Source organism: Heterodontus francisci, chromosome 26 (genome assembly GCF_036365525.1).
Source record: "Heterodontus francisci isolate sHetFra1 chromosome 26, sHetFra1.hap1, whole genome shotgun sequence".
Lineage (NCBI taxonomy): Eukaryota > Metazoa > Chordata > Chondrichthyes > Heterodontiformes > Heterodontidae > Heterodontus > Heterodontus francisci.
In genome coordinates this window covers 67266946-67292748 of record NC_090396.1, presented here as the reverse complement: position 1 = coordinate 67292748, position 25803 = coordinate 67266946, and the positions used below count along the sequence as shown (strand labels likewise).

At 40.1% G+C, this 25803-nt stretch overlaps 1 protein-coding gene across 12 annotated transcripts in view; it reads left to right on the top strand.

The window, feature by feature from the left end:
* bptf (bromodomain PHD finger transcription factor) overlaps positions 1-25803 on the top strand; it is a 190601-nt gene that overhangs the window by 117911 nt on the left and 46887 nt on the right. For 9 of the 12 annotated variants that reach the window (XM_068058487.1, XM_068058483.1, XM_068058486.1 and 6 more), the window contains 6 exons: positions 6798-6922; positions 8089-8217; positions 10146-10296; positions 13339-13462; positions 23699-23951; positions 25013-25177. In XM_068058487.1, the coding sequence (XP_067914588.1) occupies positions 6798-6922; positions 8089-8217; positions 10146-10296; positions 13339-13462; positions 23699-23951; positions 25013-25177 (947 nt within the window). The remainder of the gene's footprint in view (positions 1-6797; positions 6923-8088; positions 8218-10145; positions 10297-13338; positions 13463-23698; positions 23952-25012; positions 25178-25803) is intronic. The other 3 variants (XM_068058488.1, XM_068058482.1, XM_068058491.1) reach the window with 1 other exon arrangement.

The following is a 25803-nucleotide window of genomic DNA, read 5'->3' as shown; positions in this document are numbered from 1 at the left end:
AGATGAGTAAGTGGTGATTTAATAAAGTTTTCAAGATATTAAGGGAAACCGATAGAGTAGCTAGAGAGAAACTATTTCCGCTAGGTGGGGAGCCTAAGACATCAAAAAATTAGAATTGGACCTTTCAGGAGTGAAATTTGGAAAAACTTTTACACGTTAAGGAGTATAGAACAGGGCCAGGACCAATATCTCTGTGGGCAGGTTTGCAAGTGCTGTTGAGAGTTTAAACTAGCCAGGCAGGGGGATAGGAAGCTGAGCATGGATTCAGAAGGGAGAAAAACAGAGCTGAAACAGAAGGCAGAAAGTTAGCAAGTAAGTTTGAAAGGCAGAGCAAAGGTTGGAAAATAGACAAAAAATGAGTCTGATTGTGCTTAATGGCATATACCTAAATGCATAGTGAGTAAGGCAGATGAGCTGAGGGCACAGATTAACATGTGGAAGCATGATTTTTTTTGTAGTTATTACTGAAACATGATTTGGAGAGGGGCAGGAATGGCAGCTTAATGTTCCTGGTTACAGGGTTTCAGACATTAGAGAGGGGGATAAAAAAGGTGGGGGGGGGGGGGGGGGGGTGATATTGATTAAAGAAACAGTTACAGCCATGAGAGGGATGATTTGTTAGAGGGATCATCAAATGAGGCTAGCTGGATTGAACTAAAGGAAGAAAAAAGGAGCACACTGCTGTGAGCCTGAAACAGTCCAAGGGAGATGGAACAGCAAATCTGTAGGCAAATTTCTGACAAATGCAGAATCAATAAAGCAGTGATAATGGGTTAATAATTTAGATACATGCAGTGTAAAAAGGCACAGAGGGAACAGAATTCCTAAATTGAATTCAGGAGAACTTTTTTTAGCCAGTACGTGGCAAGCCCAACAAGAGAGGGGGCAATTCTGGATTTAATTTCAAAGAATGAAGCTGGCTAGGTGTTAGGAGTATCAGTGTTAGTTTTGTGGCACATTTGTGATGGTGATCGTAATTCAGTCAAATTGAGCATCTTTGTGCAAAAGGCCAAAGATAAAATAGGAGTAACGGTTCTAAATTGGGGGAAGGCCAATTTTACTAGGCTGAAAGCAATTTAGCAAAAGTGGACTGGAAGCAGCTACTTGAAGGTACTCGAAGCAATAGGAGGCATTCAAGAAGGAGAGTCAAGGCGTTCAGTGTAAACATGTTCCCACAATGAAATGGGTTGGGACAGTCAAATCTAGAGCCCTCTGGAAACTAGGTACATAGAGGATAAGATGAGGCAACAAAGGGAAGCTTACTTCAGACACAGAGAGCTTAATACTGCAGAAAGCCAAGAAGAGTACAGAAAATGTAGGGATGAAATTAAAAGTGAAATTAAGAAAGCAAAGAGAGGCCACAGAAAAATACTGATAAGTAAAATTAAAGAAAATCCAAAGATGTTTTGCAAATACAGAAAGCGCAAGAGGATAACTAAGGAAATAGTAGGGCCTACTGGGGATCAAAAAGGTAACCTATGTGTGGAGGCGGAAAATGTGGGTATGGTTCTTAATGAATACTTTGTGGCTGTCTTCACAAAGAGGCATCTTAGTTGAGGAGGAAGGGTGTGAAATATTGGATGCGATAAACATTGTAAGAGAGGAAGTATTAAAGGGTTTGAAGTCTTTGAAAGTAGATAAATTGCCAGGTCTGGATGAAATATATCCCAGATTGCTGTTAAAAGAAGAGTAATTATAGGCCAGTTAGCTTAACTTCAATTGTGGCAAATTATTGGAAACAATTCTGAGGAACATTATAAACCCCCATTTAGAAAGGTACAGATTAATCAAGCAAAATCAACATGGATTTGTTATGGGAAAGTCACATCTGACTAACTTGATTGAATTTTTTGTGGAGGTGATAAGTAGGGTTGATTAGGGCAGTAAGGTGGAAGTGGTCTACATGGATTTTCATAAGGCTTTTGAGAAGGTCCCACATGGCAGGCTGGGCAATAAAGTGAAAACCCTTGGGATCCAAGGGAAAGTGGCAAATTGTATCCAAAATTGGCTTAGTGGCAGGAAGCAAAGGGTAATGGTTGACAGGTGTTTTGAGAATGGAAGGCTTTCACCAGTGGGGTTCTGCAAGGCTCAGTACTAGGTTGCTTGCTTTTTGTAATCTATATTAATGATTTAGACTCAATTGTAGGGGACATGATAAAGAAGTTTGGAGGTGATACAAAAATTGTCTATGTGGTTGTTAGTGAGGAGGAAAGCTTTAGACTGCAGGAATATAGTGATGGTTTGGTCAGTTGGACAGAAAAGTGGAAAATGCAGTTCAATCCAGAAAAGTGTCAGGTAATGCCTTTTGGGAGGTGCCACAAGGCAAGGGAATGCACAATAAATGGGAGGATACTGAGTAGTGTGGAGGAACAGAGTGACCTTGAAGTTCATGTCCACAGATCCTTAAAGATAGCAGGACAGGCCAGTAAGATGGTTAGGAAGGTATAGGGCATGCATTCCTTTATTAGCCGAGGCATCGGCTATAAGAGCAGGGAGGTTATGCTAGAACTGTATACAAAACTTGTTCGACCACAGCTTGAGTGCTGCATACAGTTCTGGTTACCACATTTCAGGGAAGCTGTGATTGCACTAGAAAGGGTGCAGAGCAGATTTACCACGATGTTGCCAGGACTAGCTAAGAGGAACGATTGGATAGGCTGGGGTTATTTTCCTTGGAACAGAGAAGGCTGAGGGGTGACTTGATTGAGGTGTATTAAATTATAAGGGGCCTAGATAGAGTAAATGGGGATAAAGGATTAGAGGGGAAATAAGAAACATCTTTTCACTTAGACAGTGGTAGGACCTGGAACTCACTGCCTGAAAGGGTGGTAGAGACAGAAACTCTCACCACATTTAAAAAAAAACTTAGATGTCTATTTGAAGAGCTATGACCTGCAAGGCTATGAATCTAGTGCAGGAAGGTGGGATTAGATTGGGTTGCTCTTTGTCAACTGGCACAGACACGATGGGCCAAATGGCCTCCTTCTGTGTTGTAAATTTTCTATAATTTAGAAGTTTGGAATTCTCTTCCACAACCAGCAGTTAATATTAGATCAATTGTTAATTTTAATTCAACGATTGATGGATTTTTGTTAATCAAAGGTATTAAGGGATATGGGGCAAAGGCAAGTTTGTGGAGTTAGGTCATAGATAAGCCATGATCTCAATGAATGGCAAAATAGGCTCCTAATTCCTTCATGGCCTTACCCCTGCCTATCTCTAAACTCCTCGAGCCCTACAAACCTCCAAGTTCTCGTCAGTCCTCCAACTCTGACCTTTTGTACATTCCCAATTTTCATTGTTCTACTGTTGCTGGCTGTGCCTTCAGCTGCTTGGGCCCAAAGCTCTGGAACTACCTCCCTATACCTCTCTATCTCTCATTCCTTAAAACCTACCTTTTTGATCGGGCTTTGTTCACCTATCCTAAGAACTGATTATGTGACTCGGTGTAAAATTCTGTCTAATAACACTCCTGTCAAGCGTCTAGGATGCTTTTGCTTTATTAAAAGCACTACATAAAGGCAAGTTGTTCAGTTTGGGAGACATCTTTTGTTTTCTTGTTTCCCAGTTTTAAACTTAAGTGGATTAAAAGTGTCTTCCTGACAGCTAACATCCAGTGCTTCAGATCCTACTGCACTGTGTGAAGATGGCATGTAGAAACTCCATGACAACTCGATGAAATCGCAAGTGTAAGGTTTATGTTATAGACACAGCTTCAGGTTTGGTAGTACTGCAAGAGTTAGTGAAGTATTAAGCACTTCATTAATGTGTTTTCAAAGAGATACAAGCTAAAAGCTTTGTAACAACAACTTATATTTCTATAGCGCCTTTAACGTAATAACACATCCCAAGGCACTTCACAGGACCATTATAAAACCAAATATGACACTGAGCCACAAAAGGAGATATTAAAGGTAGGCATTAAGGAAGGACTTGGAGGAGGACAGGAAGGTAGAGGCGTGGGGGATTGTTGGGAGGGAGTTCCACAGCTCAGGATCGAGGCAACTGAAGGCGTGGCCATCAATGGTGGAATGGTTAAGATAGGGGATGCTCGCGAGGCCAGAATTAGATGAGCACAGATATCTTGGAGGGTTATGGGGCTGGAGGAAATTACAGAGATAGGGAGAGGCGAGGTCACGGAGGGATTTGAAAGCAAGGAATTTTAAATTCAAGATGTTGCTAGACTGGGAACCAATGTAGATCAGCGAGCACAGGTGTAATGGGTGAACGGGACTTGGTGTAAATTAAGATGGGCAGCAGAGTTCTGGATGCCCTCAAGTGTACGGAAGGCAGAATGTAGGAGACCAGCAGGGGTGTGTTGGAATAGTCAAGTCTAGAAGTCACAAAGGTATGAATGAGGGTTTCAGCAGCAGATGAACTGAGACGGGCAAAAAAGAAATGATGCATTGATTTTAATGCTGCTGCTTAGAATTTTATTTGAAAAAAAATCCTGATTGCAGTTCATGGCCTAAGTGTCTCCATTTGACTGAAGTATTGTATTCTAGTCTTTGGATAGTGGAAGAACAAAGAAGGCTTGGATCAATTCAATAAATTACTATAGTAAGGGGCTTCTGTCCAATCTGCTGATAAAACTGCAAAACCAGATATTTTGTGTATAAAGTCACACTCTGGCTCAATGGGAGTAAGGGCTCACAAGTGGCTTTTGTAGTGGAGCATGAGAAAACTATAAGTAAAACTTAAAACTGTAACATCACCATCCTTCGCATGAGATGATAAACTGAAGTGCTGCCTGCCTGTTTAGCTGCACATTAAAAATCTTGCAGCGTGTGCAATGAAATGCACTGAATACTGTGTCCTGGCAAACCTATTTCCTTCAAGCACCACCCAGATCAACTGACCATTCATCTGCTGTGTCTGGATCTTAATGTACACAAAATGGTCTGCATAACTATCAGTGCACTTTCAAGTGTTTTATGTGTGAAATGTACAGTAGTTTTCTCTTTTTTTTTTAATTCCCCTCTCCTTTTTGTGCCTATTGGTTAATTGTTTCACAGGATAATAGCTTCCTGACCATTGCCTTCAGAATAAACTAGTGGTTTACAGTCAGTTCAAAATATAGCGACAAGAGCCTTATAAGGGTTTTAATGTTCTAATCCAGAAAGCCAGTTGATGAAGGATAGATCTGTAGTGAATCTTTAGATGCTTTTATAAGTATTGGTTTACCGAGTTGCACATTACAAGCATGCACCTCCTAATCCAACAATCATAGTTTCAGACTGTGTCTGTTTATTGGGACATAAGTGAATCCCCAATTAGTGCCCACCACCTGCATGCAATTAAATACAATTAATATACAATAAAAATTTAATACTAAGGTGGCAGTACTCAACGTAAGATTGGATGGGCATATGCAAAAAGGAAGTAAATATGCATTTAAGCAGAATCTTATCATGTGGTCCAAGCGCCTCGGACAAAAAATTATTTTGAATTTGAATGACTTTTACTATGGAACTCGCTACTTTTCTCAGTCCTTCTCCTCTTCCTGCAATTTGCCGGCTTTTAGAACTTAAGTTTGGCATCATCCCAACCAGTGCAACATAATTTAAATCCTTTTCTCCTACTCTTTCCAAACACGTTGCTAAACCTTGGCTTTTTATCACTCACAGACACAGCACTCTTCATTCCTATAAGAACATAATTACTGGATGCTGATGACATCAAGGGATATGGGGATAGTGGGGAAAACTGTAGATGATCAGCCATGATCTGTTTGAATGGTGGAGCAGGCTCAGTGGGCCGAATGGCCTATTCTTCCTATTTCCTATGTTCCTATGAAATTGGAGCAGGAATGGGGCCGACTGCCCCTAGACCCTTCACCTCCAGTAATTTTTTTAGTCATCCTTTGCTGGTTTCTAAAATTCTCCCAATCCTCTGGCTTATTACACTTATTGGTGACATTATAAGCCTCTTTTAATCGAATAGCTATCCTTATCCTCTTTAATTAGTCATGGATGGATCGCTTTTTTCCTGTGGAGTTTTAAAAATTCTCAGTGGAAAGTATATTCATTGAGAATTGTGAAACATTTCTTTAAATCTTCGCAATTACTCATCTACCGTCATGCCTGTTAATCTAATTTCCCAATCTACTTTAGCCAACTCGCCCCTCATACTTTGCATTATTTAAGTTTCATACTCTAGTTTCGAACTTAGCTGCATCACTTTCAAATATGTGAAATTCTACCTTATGATCGCTCTTCCGCAGAGAATCCCTTGTTAAGAGATTACTAATTAACCCAGTCTCATTACACAAGAGACAATCTAAAATGACCTCTTCACTGGTTGGTTCCACAACGCATTGTTCTAGGAAACTGTCTCGGATACGTTCCGTGAAACCGCTTTTAGCAACTTAATTTGTCCAGTCTATACAAAAATTAAAGTCCCCCTACAATTGGGAGGAACTACTGGAGTGAATCAAAATAAAAATTCTCCCAATTAATGTTACCTTTGAGATTTCATGTAGACAAATATGAAGCATTTGAAAGGTTGATATGCGGAGGGGGTCACTTTTACAGTTTTGTTTTGGTAATAGGAAGAATTTTCAAATTGCAAGTACATAGCAAGAGTGTTATAGTATTTTCCCATCTGTTTTGTTTTATTCATCTGTCAAAATACCTTGCAGTTTTTTTAGATTGTCTTGTAAACTACAAACCAGTAGGACCATGAAATTAATGGCAGACATTTAAGTCCATTTTAACATTTTCAATGTGATCAATTTTGTATTGTAAAGTCTATTACTGGTAATTAATGGTATTTTAAACAAATATCTTTTTGCCTAGATATCGACTGCAAACTGTGAAATCCTTAGCTGGCGTCAGCCTTATGTTGCGGTTATTGTGGTCATGCTTACGGTGGGATGACATGGCAGTTAAACCACCATCGGGAGTCACCACTGCACGCACAGGTATGGGAACCACTAAACCATCTCTCCCTGTGATTTAAAAGTTGCATTCTTCAGTACTTCTGGTAAAGAGGATCTACAGCTATTTGTCTTTTCGCACTATTCTGTTAGATACCTCAAAATAATAAAATTGAGTCTTTCTTCATATCGTCACAACATGGCAAGTTTTCATTATGTAGTTGCTCGTTAGTTTAATTTTTAAAAAGTGTTTTAAATTATAGTGATTTGCAGCAAGAAAGAACTTGCATTTATATAGTGCCTTTCAGTACATCCAAAAATATATAATGTTCCATGCCACAAGTAGTGGAATCTTGAATGCTATGTTTCAGCAAAAAAAATTATACAGTATCTTATTCATAGTGTGGAATTCAGGATTTATAGAGTAACTTCTAGGAGGATATTGGTGAGAGATTTCAGGCAGTCTTGCAGTGAGATGCACAGAATTGTCATGTTTGTCTCTCTCAAAATTGGTATCCCACTTTAAAAAAATTAGTGAAACTTGATAGGTCAGTATTACTGGCTTTGATATTTACAGCAAAATTATATTATAGCTGCACTACATGGTGAGATACTGAAAATACTCAAATAGGGAAGATCCCAAATTTAGTCTCGGGGATGCATCAAATTAACAACTCAGCTAGGGCAGTAGTCGGGCTGCTACGTGTATTCTTGGTGTTCCTGTCTTGTAGTTGAGGAAGAGAAAGTAGATTCTGGCTTAAGAAATTACCACTGTCAATAAATATGCCTATACGAATGTCTGTAAATGAATGTCTGGAAGAATGGTATTGGGGCTTCCATGGTCGAGTAGCCCAGCTATATTCACTGTCTAGGTTGATGGAACAGACATGGCCACACAGCAAAGTATCAGAGCATTATACTGCACCCCAAGAGCTAGGGGGAAATGGGTTGGAGACCTAACTTTATTGAAACTACCATCAGAGGAACTTAAGTCCCATCTATATCTAATACAGACCAATTTTGGTATTTTTAATAACAAAGCTAATTGCAAAAAAGCATAAATATAGAGAAAATATTTTTGGATAATGTGTTGGATATGTTTTGCTAGAATTCTAAATGGTGACTCTTGCTCGTTTATAATTAAGGCCAATCTGAATTTTGTAGACATTGGAAAAAAAATTAATAAACTTACCCATATTATAACTTTACAGAAACCACAGAAACTGATATCACTACTACTGAGATTATCAAGCGGAGAGATGTTGGTCCATATGGAATCCGTTCTGAATACTGCATTCGGAAAATTATCTGTCCTATTGGTGTTCCTGAAACCCCTAAAGGTATAGCTCATCTTTGGCAAATTTTACAATTGAATACAGTACATTCAGCCTGAAAAGGTGTTGCTAGTTCTAATTTTGGTGCAGAAACTCATTTTCATCCCTTTGAAGTTTGCTTTACTTAAATTTAAAACCTTGGATTGAGACACTCTGTTTAAAACGCTAGTTTGGCCACAGCTGGAGTACTGTGTACAGTTCTGGTCTCCACACTATAGGAAGGATGTGATTGCACTGGAGACAGTGCAGAGGAGATTCACCAGAATGTTGCCTGGGCTGGAGCATTTCAGCTATAAAGAGAGACTGGATAGGCTGGGGTTGTTTTCCTTAGAGCAGAGAAGGTTGAGGGGGGACCTGATTGAGGTATGCAAAATTATGAGGGGCACAGATAGGGTATATAGGAAGAAACGTCTTCACTTAGCGAAGGTGTCAATAACCAGGGGGCATAGATTTAAGGTAAAGGGCAGGAGGTTTAGAGGGAATTTGAGGAAAACATTTTCACCCAGTGGGTGTTTGGAATCTGGAACACACTACCTGAAGGGGTGGTAGAGGCAGGAACCCTCACAACATTTAAGAAGAATTTAGATGAGTACTTCAAACGCCATAGCATACAAGGTTATGGGCCAAGTGCTGGAAAATGGGATTAGAATAGATAGGTGCTTGATGGCTGGCATGGACACAATGGGCCGAAGGGGCCTGTTTCTGTGCTGTATATCTCTATGACTCTCCCTTTTGCCTCAAATCGAGTATCAAATTCAGTCATCTTGTGGTCAGTATATTCAAGATGTTCCTTTTACTGTAGATTGTTAGCAAATTCTGGTTTGTTAATTATCACAAAATCCAGTATAGCCTGTTTCTTTGCCATAAAACAGTATTCTAGAAAAATGTCCCGATTAGATTCTCAGTGTATTACTTTCACTAGTTGAGCTGTTCTGTTTCTCCCAGTCTCCAAAAATTAAAATCTGCCATTGCAACCAATGCTTCCTGGTCTCAATATTTATGCAACCCTCCCACTACATTACTGAAACAGGGGTCTGTTGTTTTTTTTTTAAAAATGCTCTTTTCTGTTCCTTAACTCTACCCATATTGTTTCAGTGCCTGAACCCCCTTATTGAAATCCTTCCTTTCTACTCCTGTTGTGTATTTTATCAATATTACTTCTCCTCCTCCTTTCCCAGTTTTCCTGCCCTTTCTAAAGCTATAACTATTTGGCTTCCAGTCATGCCCAGCTTGTAGCCAGGTTTCTGTAATGACTTCTGCATCATGCACTTTTAGCTGATTTTGTGCTTCGGTCTCAATTGTTTTACTTACTATGTACATCTGTGTACAGAACACTTATTTGAGTAACTGTCTCCACCCTGTCCACGGACTTTTCTTGCACGCTTTGCCTTACTGTGTGGATTTTCCCCAGATTAAATCATTCCCTATTGCCCTATTTACCCTCTTGCAAGGATAGTCGATTCCACCTTCCATAGTGAATTTCTTCAATGCTCTGTAAAATAACTGGGATACCTAGGATGGATACCAACACAGTCTGGCATAAGTGCTGGGCTACCATGCTTGTGGGAACCAGATTTTTGAATCATAACCTTTTTATTGATGCTTTAACCTCGGCAGTCTTTATTCATTGCATTTTGGTACCTCTTAACTGGGCCACTAGATGGAACTCTTTGTGTATTTGGGATGCTTTGCTTGGGGGCAGGAGAGTGAAGGTAAGCCTTATTCTAACTCAGAGAGGATGTTATCTGTCAGCTGGTCATGTAGTTGCCTTGGTCACTTGGCTTACGAGACCAGTTGTAGGCAGAAAAAGAGCAATTATGTGTGATAAAGATTGAGGTTGTAATGGTGGATATTTTTTAAAAAAAATATACAAAATTTGCTAATTGATTAACAGTTCAATGATTTTTGTCCTTTTTTACCTTTCCATTTTAAAGAAACTCCAACACCACAGAGGAAAGGTCTTCGATCTAGTGCTTTACGGCCAAAGAAGATTGAGGCCCCAAAGCAGACTGGTCCTGTTATAATTGAGACCTGGGTCCCAGAGGAAGAACTGGATTTGTGGGAAATTCGCAGTTTTGCAGAGAGGTAGAACAGACTTGGTGCACTTATAGGTTTATTCAGTGAACAGTGCAGTGCCATTTTAGCACCCGACAGATCTCCAGTGGAATGTAGCTTATTTTCATTACACTGCTTATCTATTTGCTTGTCTACTTAATTAGTGTATGGTAAATCTAAAACAAAGTTAGAAGTTTAATATTTGAGACCTGGTTAACGTCTCAAGTTCTAAACTTGTACTTCATATGCCTCCATAAATAACACTAAAAAAAGTAAAATTTGATCTGAAATAAAACTTTAGCAAAAAATGTTTTTGTAATTACTGTAGGCATTCAAAACTCTGTTTCTTCTCAGTTCCATGCATGCTGGTTTCTTGGAAATGACAAACTGTTCCACTGTAAGATATTTCAGAACACATAGCTAGTGTACCTACTAAATTTACTATAGAATCTGGTACATAAATTTTTACCTATTGTCAACGTTTATGATGTGTAAACAAGGGTGGGCGGTGGGAAATTTTTTTAAACTTGTACAGAATTTGGAAATGCTTGACATTAGGCTAATGTGATTTATTTTTGACATCAATGTGCCCAATGTACGTTGTTAAAGACTTTTTCAGAAGATTTTTAGGATGTCAGTCTAACTTGGGTATTTTTCAAACTGCACGGGACTGATTGCTCTTTAAAGGAAAATTGTCTTGGGCGCCAGGACGCAGTCTGACTTGAGTAAAATGATAGATTTGATGGGAATATTAATAAAGGATACTTTTTTCAGGCTGTAGTTTCATTTACAATGCTTTATTCATGGATCATCGTATTGGGGGAGAAAAGAGTTCATGCTGTCCATCACTTTCTGTTGTACAAGTGACAAAGATTGTAAACATGATTGGTGCAATTCACAACTGGAATGGAAGAAATGCTCATGTTTTTATGGATAACAGAGCCCCCCCCCCCCCCCCCCCCACTTTAAAACTCATTAGGAGTTTGTATTGTTGAATAGAAATTCTATCAGTCAAGTCTTTACTCCTAGATAAAAGATTTCCAAATGTATTAAGCGCTTTAGGCAACATAAGAACTGCTTCATTTATTACATGCTTATTTGCAAATGTATGTGAATATGCTTGTTTGTTTTAAGGAAATGAACACATGCATCTAAAAGATGTGTGTAGCTAAACTGGGTAGAGAAAATAGAAGTACATAGTAAGTGCCAATATAGATTGTAGATTACAGGTTGGAACCTATAAATGATGAATTTGTTTCTGTGGGGTGATTTTTGTTTTTCTCTCCCTTTCATAGATGTCTAAAGTGGGAATAGAGTATTTTTCAACTTAAGCACATAGTGCCAGCCTCGGACACGACTATGTTAGCACAGGCAATTGTAGAGGAAAGCTCCCTCCATTCTGTGCTTCAAAAGGGCATCAGTATGAATTCTTTCTTTCATAACCCAATTTCTCATACTAGCCATGTTCTGATTGATGTGCTTATGAGCAGGTTTGTGCTGTGGACGTGAGACCGTTTGAATTGGATTTGGGGAACTGGGTGGCAGAGTGAGTTTCACTTTGGCCTTTCACCTCTGAGTACTGGGTTCAAACCCAGCCCAGGCTGATGGGATGGAATCCCTTCCTCCTCTGGTTTCTGGTTGCAAGGTTTCCTTGTGAATTGAGTTTGGGCAGTCTCGACCCAGTTTCTTGTAAGCACAAACCTGCACTAGTTGGCATTGTCACTTGGGCTACAGGATAGCTGCTGTCAGAAATCTGAAAAAAAATGACTCACTCATGCAGTGGAGGGGTGGGGGGGGCGGTCAGGTGGGGGTTGGCTTTACTCAACATCTGGCTTTGACGTACTAGATTTAGAAGTGTTTGATGCTGATGCTGACACTGGGTATGTGAAATGGGAAGGGCTCCATTCAACAGTACCAATGTCATTCAACTTGATTTTTTTAAAAAGTTGGACCCCTTCAGTTTGGCTGGAGTCAAACTCCAGAGGTGAGGGGGACAGTATTCTGACTAGCACCCCTCCCCCACTCCTTTTTTTATTTTTAATTGCTTTTAATAAATGCTAAAATGACATTTTCCCAATTTATTTCATGAATACCTAATTTCTAGTGAAAAACAGCAAATTGATAATGTAAGCAAATGAAAAATAAAATATTACATATATAACAGCAACACCTTGTATTTATATAGCACCTCTAAAGTAGTAAAACATCACAGTATTATCAAACAAAATTTAACATTGAACTACATGAGGCAATGTTAGTGCAGATGACCAAAAGCTTGGCCAAGGAGTTCGGTTTAAAGGAGCGTCTTAAAAGAGTAAGGCAGAGAGATTGAGAGGGAATACCAGAGCTTTAGGGCTGCGAAAGGTGTGGCTGCCATTGGTGGAGCAATTAAAGTCAGGGTGCTCAGGAGGCCCAAATTGGAAGAGCACAGATGGCTCGGAGAGTTGTGGGGGTGGAGCAGATTGCAAAGAAATGGTGTGGCAAGGCCACCGAGTGATTTGAATACAAAGATAATTTTAAAATCGAGGTGTTGCTTAACCGGGAGCCAATGTAGGTCAGTGAGCACAGGGGTGATGGATGATTTGGACTTGGTCAGAGTTGGGAAAACAGGCAGCAGAGTTTTGGATGACTTCAAATTTACAGAGGGTAGAATGGGAGGTGTCAGCCAGGTGTGCATTAGAATAGTCAAGTCTAGAGGTAACAAAGGCAAGAATAAGAGTTTCAGCAGCAGATGAGCTAAGACAGAGGGGAAGTCGGGGAATGATGCAGAGATGGAAATAGGCGCAGATACGTGGTCAGAAACTCATCTTGGTCAAGTATGACACAGAGGTCGTGAACAGTTTGGTTCAGCCTCAAATAGTTGCCAGAGAGAGCGATTGGAGTCTGTGCCCAAGGAATGGAGTTTGTTGAGGTGACCAAGGACAATGGCTTCAGTCTTCCCAATATTTGTTTGGAGGATATTTCTGCTCATCCATTACTACAATGTAGAAGCATAGCATTTAGCCAATTCTTTGCATAAAGTCACCAATTTTCTAAGATTTCTTTGGTCACATATTTTCTTCTCTATTCCAGGGTGGAAAAGGAGAAGGCACAGGCTGCTGAGCAGCAAGCAAAGGTTAGTGAGCAGAAGAAGTCCGAAGAGTTCAAGGCCCAACTGGAGGCCCAGCTTAAGCAGCAGCGCTTGGCTGCTCAACAGGTGGGAAGGCATGAAGTTTCCTAGTCCCACCTGTCATGAAATTGCATTGAATTAAATTTTTATTCTTAAAGGAATGCATATTGTTTAATTTTTAGACTGTAGGAGGGTGAATGAAAGATAGTTATTCTGATGTATGAATGCCAGGATAATTCTTTTTGAGGTATTAATATTTTCATATTTTTGCTGTGAAATATTTAAGCTCATTAATCCTGAGAGTGCTGCATTAGTGTGCTTGCATCATGTGACATGGAGCGGTAAGAAAACTATAGTCTTGCCAATGTGTCTCTGTAGTTCCAAGTCTCCTGTTAAGTTGTTGGAGTAGAATGTCAGGCATGATGCAACTGTAGAAAAAATGATGGCCAGTGTTGTAACTATACATCTTCTGCTAAAGAGTTCTAGTCAGTGTCACAACAGGTCACTCGTTCTCAGTCAGTAAATGCTGTTCTGTGGAAGACCTTTTCAATTGTAGACTTATGTGGTTATGTGGAGGTTAGATAGTTAGTTAGTTAGTTAGAGATACAGCACTGAAACAGGCCCTTCGGCCCACCGAGTCTGTGCCGACCATCAACCACCCATTTATACTAATCCTACACTAATTCCATATTCCTACCACATCCCCACCTGTCCCTATATTTCCCTACCACCTACCTATACTAGGGGCAATTTATAATGGCCAATTTACCTATCAACCTGCAAGTCTTTTGGCATGTGGGAGGAAACCGGAGCACCCGGCGAAAACCCACGCAGACACAGGGAGAACTTGCAAACTCCACACAGGCAGTACCCAGAATTGAACCCGGGTCGCTGGAGCTGTGAGGCTGCGGTGCTAACCACTGCGCCACCCGTTAAAATATTTTAGCAAACGTTCCTTTGGTTTTCGTCTGTTAATCTGTTGGATCATTTTTATTATATCGGGCCTTTTTTATAAATATTATTCCCTCCCTCCATATAGAAACATAGAAAATAGGAGTAGGCCATTCGGCCTTTTGGTCTGCTGCACTGTTCATTATGGTCATGGCTGATCATCCAACTCAGTAACCTGTTCCTGCTTTCGCCGCATATCCTATAATCCCTTTAAACCCAAGAGCTATATCTAACTCCTTTTTGAAAACATACAATGTTTTGGCCTCAACTGCTTTCTGAGGTAGCGAATTCCACAGGTTCACCACTCTCTGGGTGAAGAAATTTCTCCTCATCTCAGTCCTGAAAGGTTTACCGCGTATCCTTAGACTATGACCCCTGGTTCTGGATTCCCCCACCATTGGGAACATCCTTCCTGCATCTACCCTGTGAAGTCCTGTTAGAATTTTATAGGTTTCTATGAGATCCCCCCTCACTCTTCTGAACTCCAGAAAATATAATCCCTAACCGACTCGATCTCTCCTCATACGTCAGTCCCGCCATCCCAGGAATCAGCCTGGTAAGCCTTCGCTGCACTCCCTCTATAGCAAGAACATCCTATCTCAGATAAGGAGACCAAAACTGCACACAATATTCCAGGTGTGGCCTCACCAAGGCCCTGTATAATTGCAGCAAGACATCCCTGCTCCTGTACTGTAATCCTCTCGCCATGAAGGCCAACATACCATTTGCCTTTTTTACCGCCTGTGGCACCTGCATGCTTATCTTCAGTGACTGGTGTACAAGAACGCCCAGCTCTCGTTGCATATTCCCCTCTCTCAGTTTATAGCCGTTTAGATAATCTGCCTTCCTGTTTTTGCTACCAAAGTGGATAACCTCACATTTATCCACGTTATACTGCATCTGCCATGCATTAGTCCACTCACTCAACTTGTCCAAATCACCCTGAAGCCTCTCTGCCTCCTCCTCACAACGCACCCTCCCACCCAGTTTTGTGTCATCTGCAAATTTGGAGATATTGCATTTAGTTCCCTCATCTGAATCATTAATATATATATATATATATATATATATATATATATATATATATATTAATATTAATATATATTGTGAATAGCTGTGGTCCTAGCACTGATCCCTTCGGAAAAAGACCCATTTATCCCTACTCTTTGTTTCCTGTCTGCCAACTAATTTTCTGTCCATTGCAATACACTACCCCCAATCCTATGCGCTTTAATTTTACATGCTAATCTCTTATGTGGGACTTCGTCAAAAGCCTTCTGAAAGTCCAAATAAACCACATCCACTGGCTCCCCATCATCAAGTCTACTAGTTACATCCTCGAAGAATTCGAGTAGATTTGTCTAGCATGATTCCCCTTTCATAAATCCATGCTGACTGTCCGATTCTACCACTGTTCTCCAAGTGCTCTGCTATAAAATCTTTGACAATGGACTCTAGAATTCTACCGACATCAGGCTGACTGGTCTCTAATTCCCTGTTTTCTCTTTACCTCCCTTTTTAAATAGTGGGGTTACATTAGCTACCCTCCAATCTGTAGGAACTGTTCCAGAGTCTATAGAATCTTGGAAGATGACCACCAGTGCATCCACTATTTCTAGGGCCACTTACTTAAGTACTCTGGGATGCAGACCATCAGGCCCTGGGGATTTATTGGCCTTCAATCCCATCAATTTCCCCAACACCATTTCTCTACTAATACTGATTTCCTTCAGTTCCTGTTTCTCACTAAGCCCTGTGTTCCTCAACATTTCTGGTATGATATTTGTGTCCTCCTTTGTGAAGGCAGAACCAAAGTATGCATTTAGTTGGTCAGCCATTTCTTTATTCCCCATAATAAATTCCCCTGTTTTTGACCGTAAGGGACCTACATTTGTCTTCACAAATCCTTTTCTCTTCACATACCTATAGAAACCTTTACAGTCAGTTTTTATGTTCCCCGCAAGCTTGCTCTCGTACTCTATTTTCGCTTTCTTAATCAATCCCTTGGTCCTCCTTTGCTGAATTCTAAACTGTTCCCAATCCTCAGGTCTGTTGTTTTTTTCTGGCGAATTTATATGCCTCTTCTAATACTATCTCATTTTCCTTGTAAGCCATGGTTTGGCTACCTTTCTCGTTTTACTTTTGCACCAGACAGGAATAAACAATTGTTGCAGTTCATCCATGCGCTGTTTGAATGTTTGCCATTGCCTTTCCACCGTTGTCTCTTTAATAAAGTTTCCCAATCCATCATAGCCAATTCGTGCCCTTTACTAAGATTCAGGACCCTAGTCTCAGAACCAACTACATCATTCTCCATCTTGTAGAGTCGTACAGCATAGAAACAGGCCCTTCGGCCCACCGCGTTCATGCCGACCATAATGCCTATCTATACTAATCCCACCTGCCTGCATTAATTCCATATCCCTCCATGCCTTGCACATTCAAGTACCTGTCCAGATGCCTCTTAAATGTTGCTACTGTTCTTGCCTCCACCACCTCCTCTGGCAGCTCATTCCAGATACCCACTATTCTTTGTGTGAAAAATTTACCCATTTGATCCCCTTTAAACCTCCTCCCTCTCACCTTAAATCGGTGCCCTCTAGTTTTAGTCACCCCTACCATGGGAAACAGACTCTGGCTATCTACCCTATCTATGCCTCTCATAATTTTATATACCTCTATCTTGTTCCCTCTCAGCCTCCTTCGCTCCAGGGAAAACAGACCCAGCCTATCCAATCTCTCTTTATAACTCCAGCCCTCCAAACTAGGCAACATCCTGGTGAATCTTTTCTGCACCCTCTCTAGCTTAATCACATATTTCCTGTATGCAGCGACCAGAACTGCACACAGTACTCCAAATGCGGTCTAACCAACGTTATGTGCAACTGTAACATGACGTCCCTGATGAAGAATTCTATCGTATTATGGTCCCTCGTCCCCAAGAGGTCTCGCACCACTAGATTGTCAATTATTCCTCTCTCATTACACAATACCCATTCTAGGATGGCCTGTTCTCTAGTTGGTTCTTCAACGTATTGGTCCAGAAAACCATCCCGTATACACTCCATGAATTTCTCCTCTACGGTATTGTGACGGATTTGCCCACTCTATATGCAGATTAAGGTCACCCATAATTACAGAGGTTCTTTTATTGCATGTGTCTCTAATTTCCTGTTTAATGCCATTCCCAACATCACTACTACAGTTTGGGGGTCTATGTACAACCCCCACTTATGTTTTTTGCCCCTTAGGGTTTCTCAGCTCTACCCATACAGATTCCACATCGTCAGAACTAATAACTTTCCTCACTATTGCGTTAATTTCCTCTTTAACCAGCAATGCAACTCTGCCACCTTTTACTTTTTGTCTGTCCTTCCTAAATACTGAATATCCCTGGATGTTCATTTCCCATCCCTGGTCACCTTGCAGCCACGTCTCCGTAATCCCGACTATATCATAAATTTAGGGATTAAAGCAGTGGCTTGTATGCTTTTTAAATGTAGTTACTAATTAATACTGAAGTTGAAATGTTGTTTCTTATGTAAACTGAAGAAGTTTTAATTCTAACAGAATCGCAGGGGCGATGTTTCTGAAATAATGTTGCAGATCATTTGTAAATTGTCACATGTGTCTGAAAATAAGCAAAACAGTTTGCTAAATTCTTAAAAGCCCTTAATGCTTAATTTTTTTGTTAACTTTATTATTTTAGAACTTTTGATACACTGGACAGATCCCTATTAGTTTAACCTATTTTGATGCATTGGCAATGCTCCAGTCTATAGTTTTTCAAGAAAATTTGTGCTGATAGATGTATTTTTTTTTTAAAAAGCCAGCTCTGGGGTAAGAGTAATCACAACATTTTGTAGTATCTTCCTGCAGTAGGAACTATATGTAAAAATACAGGTTACAGAAGCAGTAGTCTAATTTGCTCCTTTTTATGTGGACAGTTGTAAACTGATGGGAGACATCTCTCACTCTTGCAACCTGCATAGGTTGTTGAGTGCTTGATGCAGGATAGTTTTTTTTAAACCTTGGAATGCGTGTACACAGTTGTGCTGTGGACATGGAGGTTGAGCGTTCAAATTCTCGCATGGAAATTTGGGAACCTGAATTTAATCAGTTTTAGACCCTCTTAGTAATTCTGTTACTTGCCAAATAGTTTATGTTTGCTCCCCCAAATTGCACATTGCTCAGGAGCAATAGGATGGGTGAAATGCTGCTCTCATTGATTTCTTTCAGGATGTGAATGTGTTGGAGGCAGTTCAGAGGAGGTTTACTAGATTGATACCTGGAATGAGCGGGTTGTCTTATGAGAAAAAGTTGGACAGACTAGGCTTGTTTAGAAGAGTGAGGGGAGACTTCATCGAAATATATAAGATCCTGAACGGTCTTGACAGGATGAATGTGGAGGGGATGTTTCCTCTTGTGGGTGAATCCAGAACTAGGGGGCACTGTTTGAAAATTAGGGACTGCCCTTTTAGGACAGAGACGAGGAGAAATTTTTTTCTCTGAGGGTTGTGCGACTTTGGAACTCTGTGCCTCAGAAGGTGTTGAAGGTGGGGTCATTGAATATTTTTAAGGCGGAGGTAGATAGACTCTTGTCAGGCAAGGGAATCAAAGATTTATCAGGGGTAGATGGGAGTGTGGAACTCGAGACAGAAACAGATCAGCCGTGATCTTATTAAATGGAGGAGAAGGCTTGAGGAGCCGAATGGCCTACTTGTCCTAATTCGTATGGTCTTTCCTCTCAATTTGGTCTTTAACAGCTGCTGAAGAATAGAAAGATGTGGCTTATCCTCAGTTTCCACCTGCTACATTGTTTTTCCCCAGTGCTTTAGCTGAAGTCAGAAACTAGTGATAAATTTCTGGGCATCTTTATGCACAAATGCTTTGCACCATAACACTGCCATTTGAATTTTCAGATTCTTCTCAAAGACCCTGCCCTTTAAGAACCAACCATAAAATATTTGGTTAATTTTAAAATATAATTTCCTAAGACATTTATTCTTTCAGACTAAGTAGAATACATACAGGGTAAAATGTTTGATCTGTTTAGAAGGCAGTGAGATCCAGGTGACAGAAGAATCCACTTTAGCTTTGTGGCTGTTTATCAGCAACATTTGGGGACAAGCACGTCAGAGGCTGGGGAATCTGTGGCAAATACCTCACCACCTGACTACCCAATGCCTGTCCACCATCTGTAAGACACAAGTCAGTGGTGTGTTGGAATACTTTCCACTTGCATGGATGAGTGCAGATCCAACAACACTCAGGAAGCATGACACCATCCAGGAAAAAAAAAGCCCAGTTGATCGGCACTCCATCTACCACATTAAAGTTTCACTCCCTACACCACTGACGCGCAGTGGCAGCAGTGTATACAATCACAAGATGCACTAGAGTAACTCGCCAAGGCTTCTTTGACAGCACCTTCCAAACTCGTGACCTCCACCAACTAGAGAAACAAGGGCAGCAGACACATGGGAACATCAATTGTTACGTGACCCCCGAGCAGTTGGATGATCAGCCATGATCATAATGAATGACGGAGCAGGCTCGAAGGGCCCAATGGTCTACTCCTGCTCCTATTTTCTATGTTTCTATCACCAACTGAAAGTTCCCCTCCGTGTCATATAGCATTTTGACTTGGAACTATATTGCTGTTCCTTCACTGTTGCTGGGTCAAAATCCTAGAACTCCCTCCTTAATAGCACTGTGGGTGTACCTACACCACGTGGACTGCAGCAGTTCAAGAACACGGCTTCACGAGCAATTAGAGTTGGGCAATAAATGCTGTTCTTACCAGTGATGCTTGCATCCCATGAGTGAATATTCAAAAAAAAAGGTGGTGAATGTGTGTGGGGGGTAGTTAAAATTACTAGCTAGTTGCCAAGGCAACACTGTCATCAAATAATGCTGCACATTGAAAATCATTATTTTAGCACCCAACTATGCAATCACACAGTAACTGCAAAAGAGCTGGTTCTTTTTTGAAAAAACAAACTTGTTTAATTTCTGTATAATTGAATGAAAAAAAAAACAGTTGCAATATGTATAGGAATATATCATATCTTTCCAGCTAGTTCTCAAGCACTGGTATGGCAGTTACCATCTCCACCTATAGTTTCGGTGTTTTTTTTGTTTTTAACACCTGTTAAAATTCTGACACTTTTATCTCTCAACATAAAATGTCATAATATTTTCAGTAGCTACTTGACATGTCATAAACCACTTGACAAATTGGTTGTTGAATGTTGATTTATGAATATCAAAACATGAAAGCTGAATGCATTTTAAATGGTAGGGGTGATCCCAAATTAATTGAGTTCACATGAATTGCAGAATCACACACTGGTAAATGACCCCTTCTCAGTGTTCCATGGTCTACAAATGTACAGTTATTATAATTCCAGTTTATCTTTCAATGTTTTCAAAAAGACGGGCAGAATCAAAAAGGAGTAGCTGTAGTCCTGATCAAGGATGACATGAGGACAGTCGTAAGAAAGGATCTTGGCTGAGGAGATCTGGATGTAGAATCAGTATGGGTGGAGATTGGCAACACAAGGGTCAGAAAATTCTTGTGGGGATTAATTTATAGATCTCCTATCCATAGTTATACTGTTGGACTGAACATTAAGCAAGAAATAATTTGGAGCTTGTAACAAAGGCAATGCAATAATTGTGGGAGAGTTTAATCTTCATATAGGCTGGACAAATCAAATTGGCAAAGGCAGTCTGGGAGATGAATTTGTAGAATGCTTTCGTGACATCATCCTAGAACAATACATTGTGAAACCAACTAGAGGCAAAGCTATTTTAGATCTAGCATTGTGTAATGAGACAGGGTTAATTAGTAATCTCATTTCCACTGGGGAAAAACTGATTCGAATACAATTGTATTCCATATTAAGTTTGAGAGTGACATATTCAAGTCCAAAACTAGAATCGTAAAGCCAATTACATAGGTGTAAGGGGAGAGCTGGCTGAGGTTGATTGGGTCAATAGACTGAAGGGTATAGTGCTAAATAAGCAGTGGGAAACATTCGAAGAATTTATCAAAATTTTCAACAAAAATACGTTCCAATAAAAAAGAAAAATTCAGTGAGAAAAATCCATCCATGGCTTACTCGGGAAGTTAGGAAATAGTATTTTTGCCAGCACAGACGCGATGGGCCGAAGGGCCTGTTTCTGTGCTGTATAACTCTATTAGATTAAAAGAAGAAGCTTACAATGTTGCAAAAAATAGTAATAAGCCTGAGGCTTGGAAGAAAAAAAAGGATTATAAGAGCTTTTACAAGTATATAACAAGGAGTGTAGCCGAAGTAAACATCGATCCCTTAAAAGCAGAGACGGGAAATTATGGAGAATAAGGAAATGGCGGAGACATTGAACAAATATTTTGTATCTGTCGTCACAGTAGAAGAAACAAATGACATACCAGAAATAGCGGGTAACCAAGGGGTGACTAAGAGTGAGGAACTGAAGGTAATTAATATCAGGAAAGAAAAAATATTCAAGAAACTTAAGGGGCTAAAAGCCAACAAATCCTCAGGACCTGATGGCCTACATCCTAAGGCTATAAAAGAGGTAGCTGCAGAGATGGTGGATGCACTGATCATGATTTTCCAAAATTCCCTAGACTCTAGAATGGCACCAGCTGATTGAAAGTTAGCAAATGTAATACTACTATTCAAGAAAGGAGGGAGAGAGTAAACAGGGAACTACAGGCCAGTTAGCCTGACATCAGTCGTTGGGAAAATACTGGAATCTATTATTAAGGAAGTCTTAATGCAGTTAGAAAATCATAGTATGGTCAGACAGTGTCAACATGGTTTTATGAACGGGAAATCCTGTTTGACAGTTTGAGAGTTTTTTGAGGATGTAACTCAGGTTGATAAAGGGGAGCTAGTAGTTGTAGTATACTTGGATTTCCAAAAGGCATTCAATAAGGTGTCGCACAAAAGCTTTAGAAACACGATGAGGGCTCACGGAGTTGGTAATAACAAATTAGCATGGATAGAGGATTGGTTAATGGACCAGAAGTGGAGAGTAGGGATAAACGGGGCGTTTTCAAGTTGGTAGGCTGTAACTAGTGGAGTGCCGCAAGGATCATTGCTGAGGCCTTAGCTATTTAGGTGTCTATATTAATGACTTAGCTGAACAGACTGAGAATAACGTATCCAAGTTGGCTGACGATATAAAATTAGGTGGGAATGTAAGTTAGAAGGACACAGAGGCTGCAAAGAGATATAGACAGGTTAAGTAAGTGGACAACAAATTGGCAGATGAGAGTATAAATGTGAGAACTGTAAGGTTATTCACTTTGGTAAGAATAGAAATTTTTTTTAAGTCGTGAAACTTTTAAATGTTGACTTTCAGAGAGACTTTGGTGTAACTCATACAAGGAACACAAAGTTAGCATGCAGGTACAGCAAGCAGTTAGGAAAGCAAATGGCATGTTGGAATTTATTGCAAGGGGACTAGAGTACAAGAACAAGGAAGTCTTGCTACAATTATTATAGGGCTTTGGTGAGACCACACTTGGAGTACTATGCACAGTTTTGGTCTCCATATCTAAGGGTGGATAATACTTGCCTTGCAGGTAGTACAGGAAAGGTTCACTGGATTATTGCTGTGATGGGAGACTGAGTAAATTGGGCCTATACTCTTGAGTTTAGAAGAATGAGAGGTGATCGCATTGAAACGAACAAGATTCTGAAGGGGCTTGCCAGGGTAGTTGCTGAGAGGTTGTTTCCCCTGGCTGGGGAATCTAGAACATGGGGGCACAGTCTCAGGATAAGGGGTCGATGATTTAGGATTGAGATGAGGAGAAATAACTTCACTCAAAGGCTTGTGAATATTTGGAATTCTCTACCCCAGCAAGTTGTGGATGCTCCATCGTTGAATATAGTCAAGGCTGAGATCAAGAGATTTTTGGTATCTCAGGAAATCAAGGGATATGGGAAGTGGGCAGGAAAGTGGATTTGAGGGAGAAGATCAGCCATGATCGTATTGAATGGCGGAACAGGCTGGAGGGACTGTATGGTCATCTACTGGTTCTTATGTTTATGTTCTTATGTCCATAAGATTGTTTGGAAATGTTGTGAATGCCCATCATAAGTGGTAATGACATTGCAATTTAATGTTCTGTAGTCCATATGTGTAAATGGTGAGGATTAATTTACATGAATTTGAGGTGGGAAAGAGGAGTGATTAGGAACATTGGAATATCTCATTTGTATATCTATTTTGAGAATATGTCTAACGACGGGAATATTGCCATGCATCATCTTTGATTTTTATGTCCTGAAAATATATTTGGTGGTGCTGTGAGGAAAAAAATCTTTTGTAACTTTTATTGTACCTTAACAGAAGCGTCTTGAGCAGCAAAAACTATCTGCCACACCAAATTCTGCTGTTACTGCCTCTACAACCAGCAGTACTGCTACCACTATTGCCACTTCCCAGAAGTTAGTGGTAGGCTCCTTGACAGGACAGGTCTCCCCTGGAGCAAAAGTGGTATTTACCACTAAAGTGGGTTCACCAACTACAGTGACATTCCAGCCAAACAAGAATTTTCAGCAGAGTTTTGCTACCTGGATCAAGCAGGGCCAGACTGGGTCAGGTATGTATCTCTCTGGATACAGCGCATTGATATTTGAGTGAGGGAGTAATAAAGGAATATGATCACAAGTGTGATTGCATGCACAGAGAGTTCCTAATCTCAGCAGTAGGATCCAGCAGAAATTAAGTTCTTCTCCACTAAAGTGGGAGGAAAATCAGATAACTTAATTTTTTGTCAGAAATAGTTTTTTAAATAGTGCCAATGACTTCTTCCGGAACATCGTCTGGAGGAAATTTGCCTCAGTTCCGATTCAGTGAACTTGGGAGGCTTCATCTTCAAGTTTTACATATTTAATTTTACTGCTTTGTTGGACTGGGCAGTTTCATTAACCCAGCTAGTTCAATATCCTCAGCATTCCTGATTTGACAAAAGATGCATACTTTTCACCTTTTGACTCAGTGAGTAACTTGCAGTGTACAGGATCAATTAGTATAGTGGTGCAGTGTGGTACTGAACCACACAGACTCAGTTTAACTGATCTGACCTGACATGGTGTTAAGAGCCATAAATTTGTCACATGGCTGAAGGGGAATATTAGACCGAGTTCGATGTCTTGATCAATATCCAGTGGTCGTTGCTTAAAAGTGTATCTTTGTGTCCATCAAGAACAGCTGCTACATATATGATGAATTTATTGGTCTTCTTACTTAGAAATAAAAAGAATTTGGAAAATACACGCAACTTCTAACTTTTTAAAAAGATTGAATAAGTACTTGATTTTTCTAAGAGGTTGGTTAGTATATTAAAATATATATATATATATATATATATATATATATAAATAAATAGCTTTTTATTCTATTTACCAAAACTTATTTCTTTGTTCAGTCACTAGAGAGGTGTTAAGCTCAAGCCAACACACTTTTACAGTAAATGACTTGCCTTTTTGTTTAGTTTTAATCTAATTCTATTCAAAATTTTAATAGTTGAGTTTGGATTTGGTAATGTGAAAGCTAAATCACTGTCTGCTCTCATTTAAGAGTTCAAGTATAAGTCTCAAAGTTGATCCAAGTAATGAAAGCTTAAGTGTTTTTTTACATCTCTTGTCCATTTTCTGCTAGTTGCCAGCACAGTTGCCACCACAGGTACAACCATTGCAACCACAGGTCAGACGTTCCAGATCGCAGGCAGTCCAGTAACCATGACAGGCAAGGTGATAACTGCCAAGCTTCCACTCTCTGCAAACAGCAAAATCCTCACCGTCAATGTGCCAACCACTCAAGGAGGTAGGGTGAAGAATGTCTTAATTTGTAATTTATGTTATGGAGAGCTCTGTGTGCACCTGTATCTGCTAGAATGTAACTATTGTGTCTGAAAATGATATTCATTATTGTATTCTCCACTTTACTCTTTTGTTTTTAACTTTATACACTGAACTTTGGATGAGAGGAAAACTCTGGCAGCAGCAAGGGGTGGGGCGGGATGGAATAGTGTGACCTGTAGTGGTAACCCTGCTGACCTTCATTTACCAAGGATTGACAGGCCCACTTTAACAGGAGAAGGAAGAGTGTGAACCTGCATTTTAATGTCACCAGCAGATGTATTTCAAGCTTGAGTTTCCAGTGTAGTGCCATAATGCATCTTTCAAGTATTGACTGAAAATCTGGAGTTTCTAAGTAATACACACAAGAAACCATAAACTTAGCCTTTTATGTCACTTCATTGGTATTAACCTGATCCTGGTCCAGACTTAGTATTAATGCTCACAATGTATATTTGGATACAAACTCCAGGAGTTTACACATGCTACTAGTTACAGTATCACTTCAAAATATTTACATTGACGCAAACGATGCCAACTTGTTAAGTTTTTAAGGTCCGAGGCATTCCGGCTGACTGCTTGGGCTCCTAT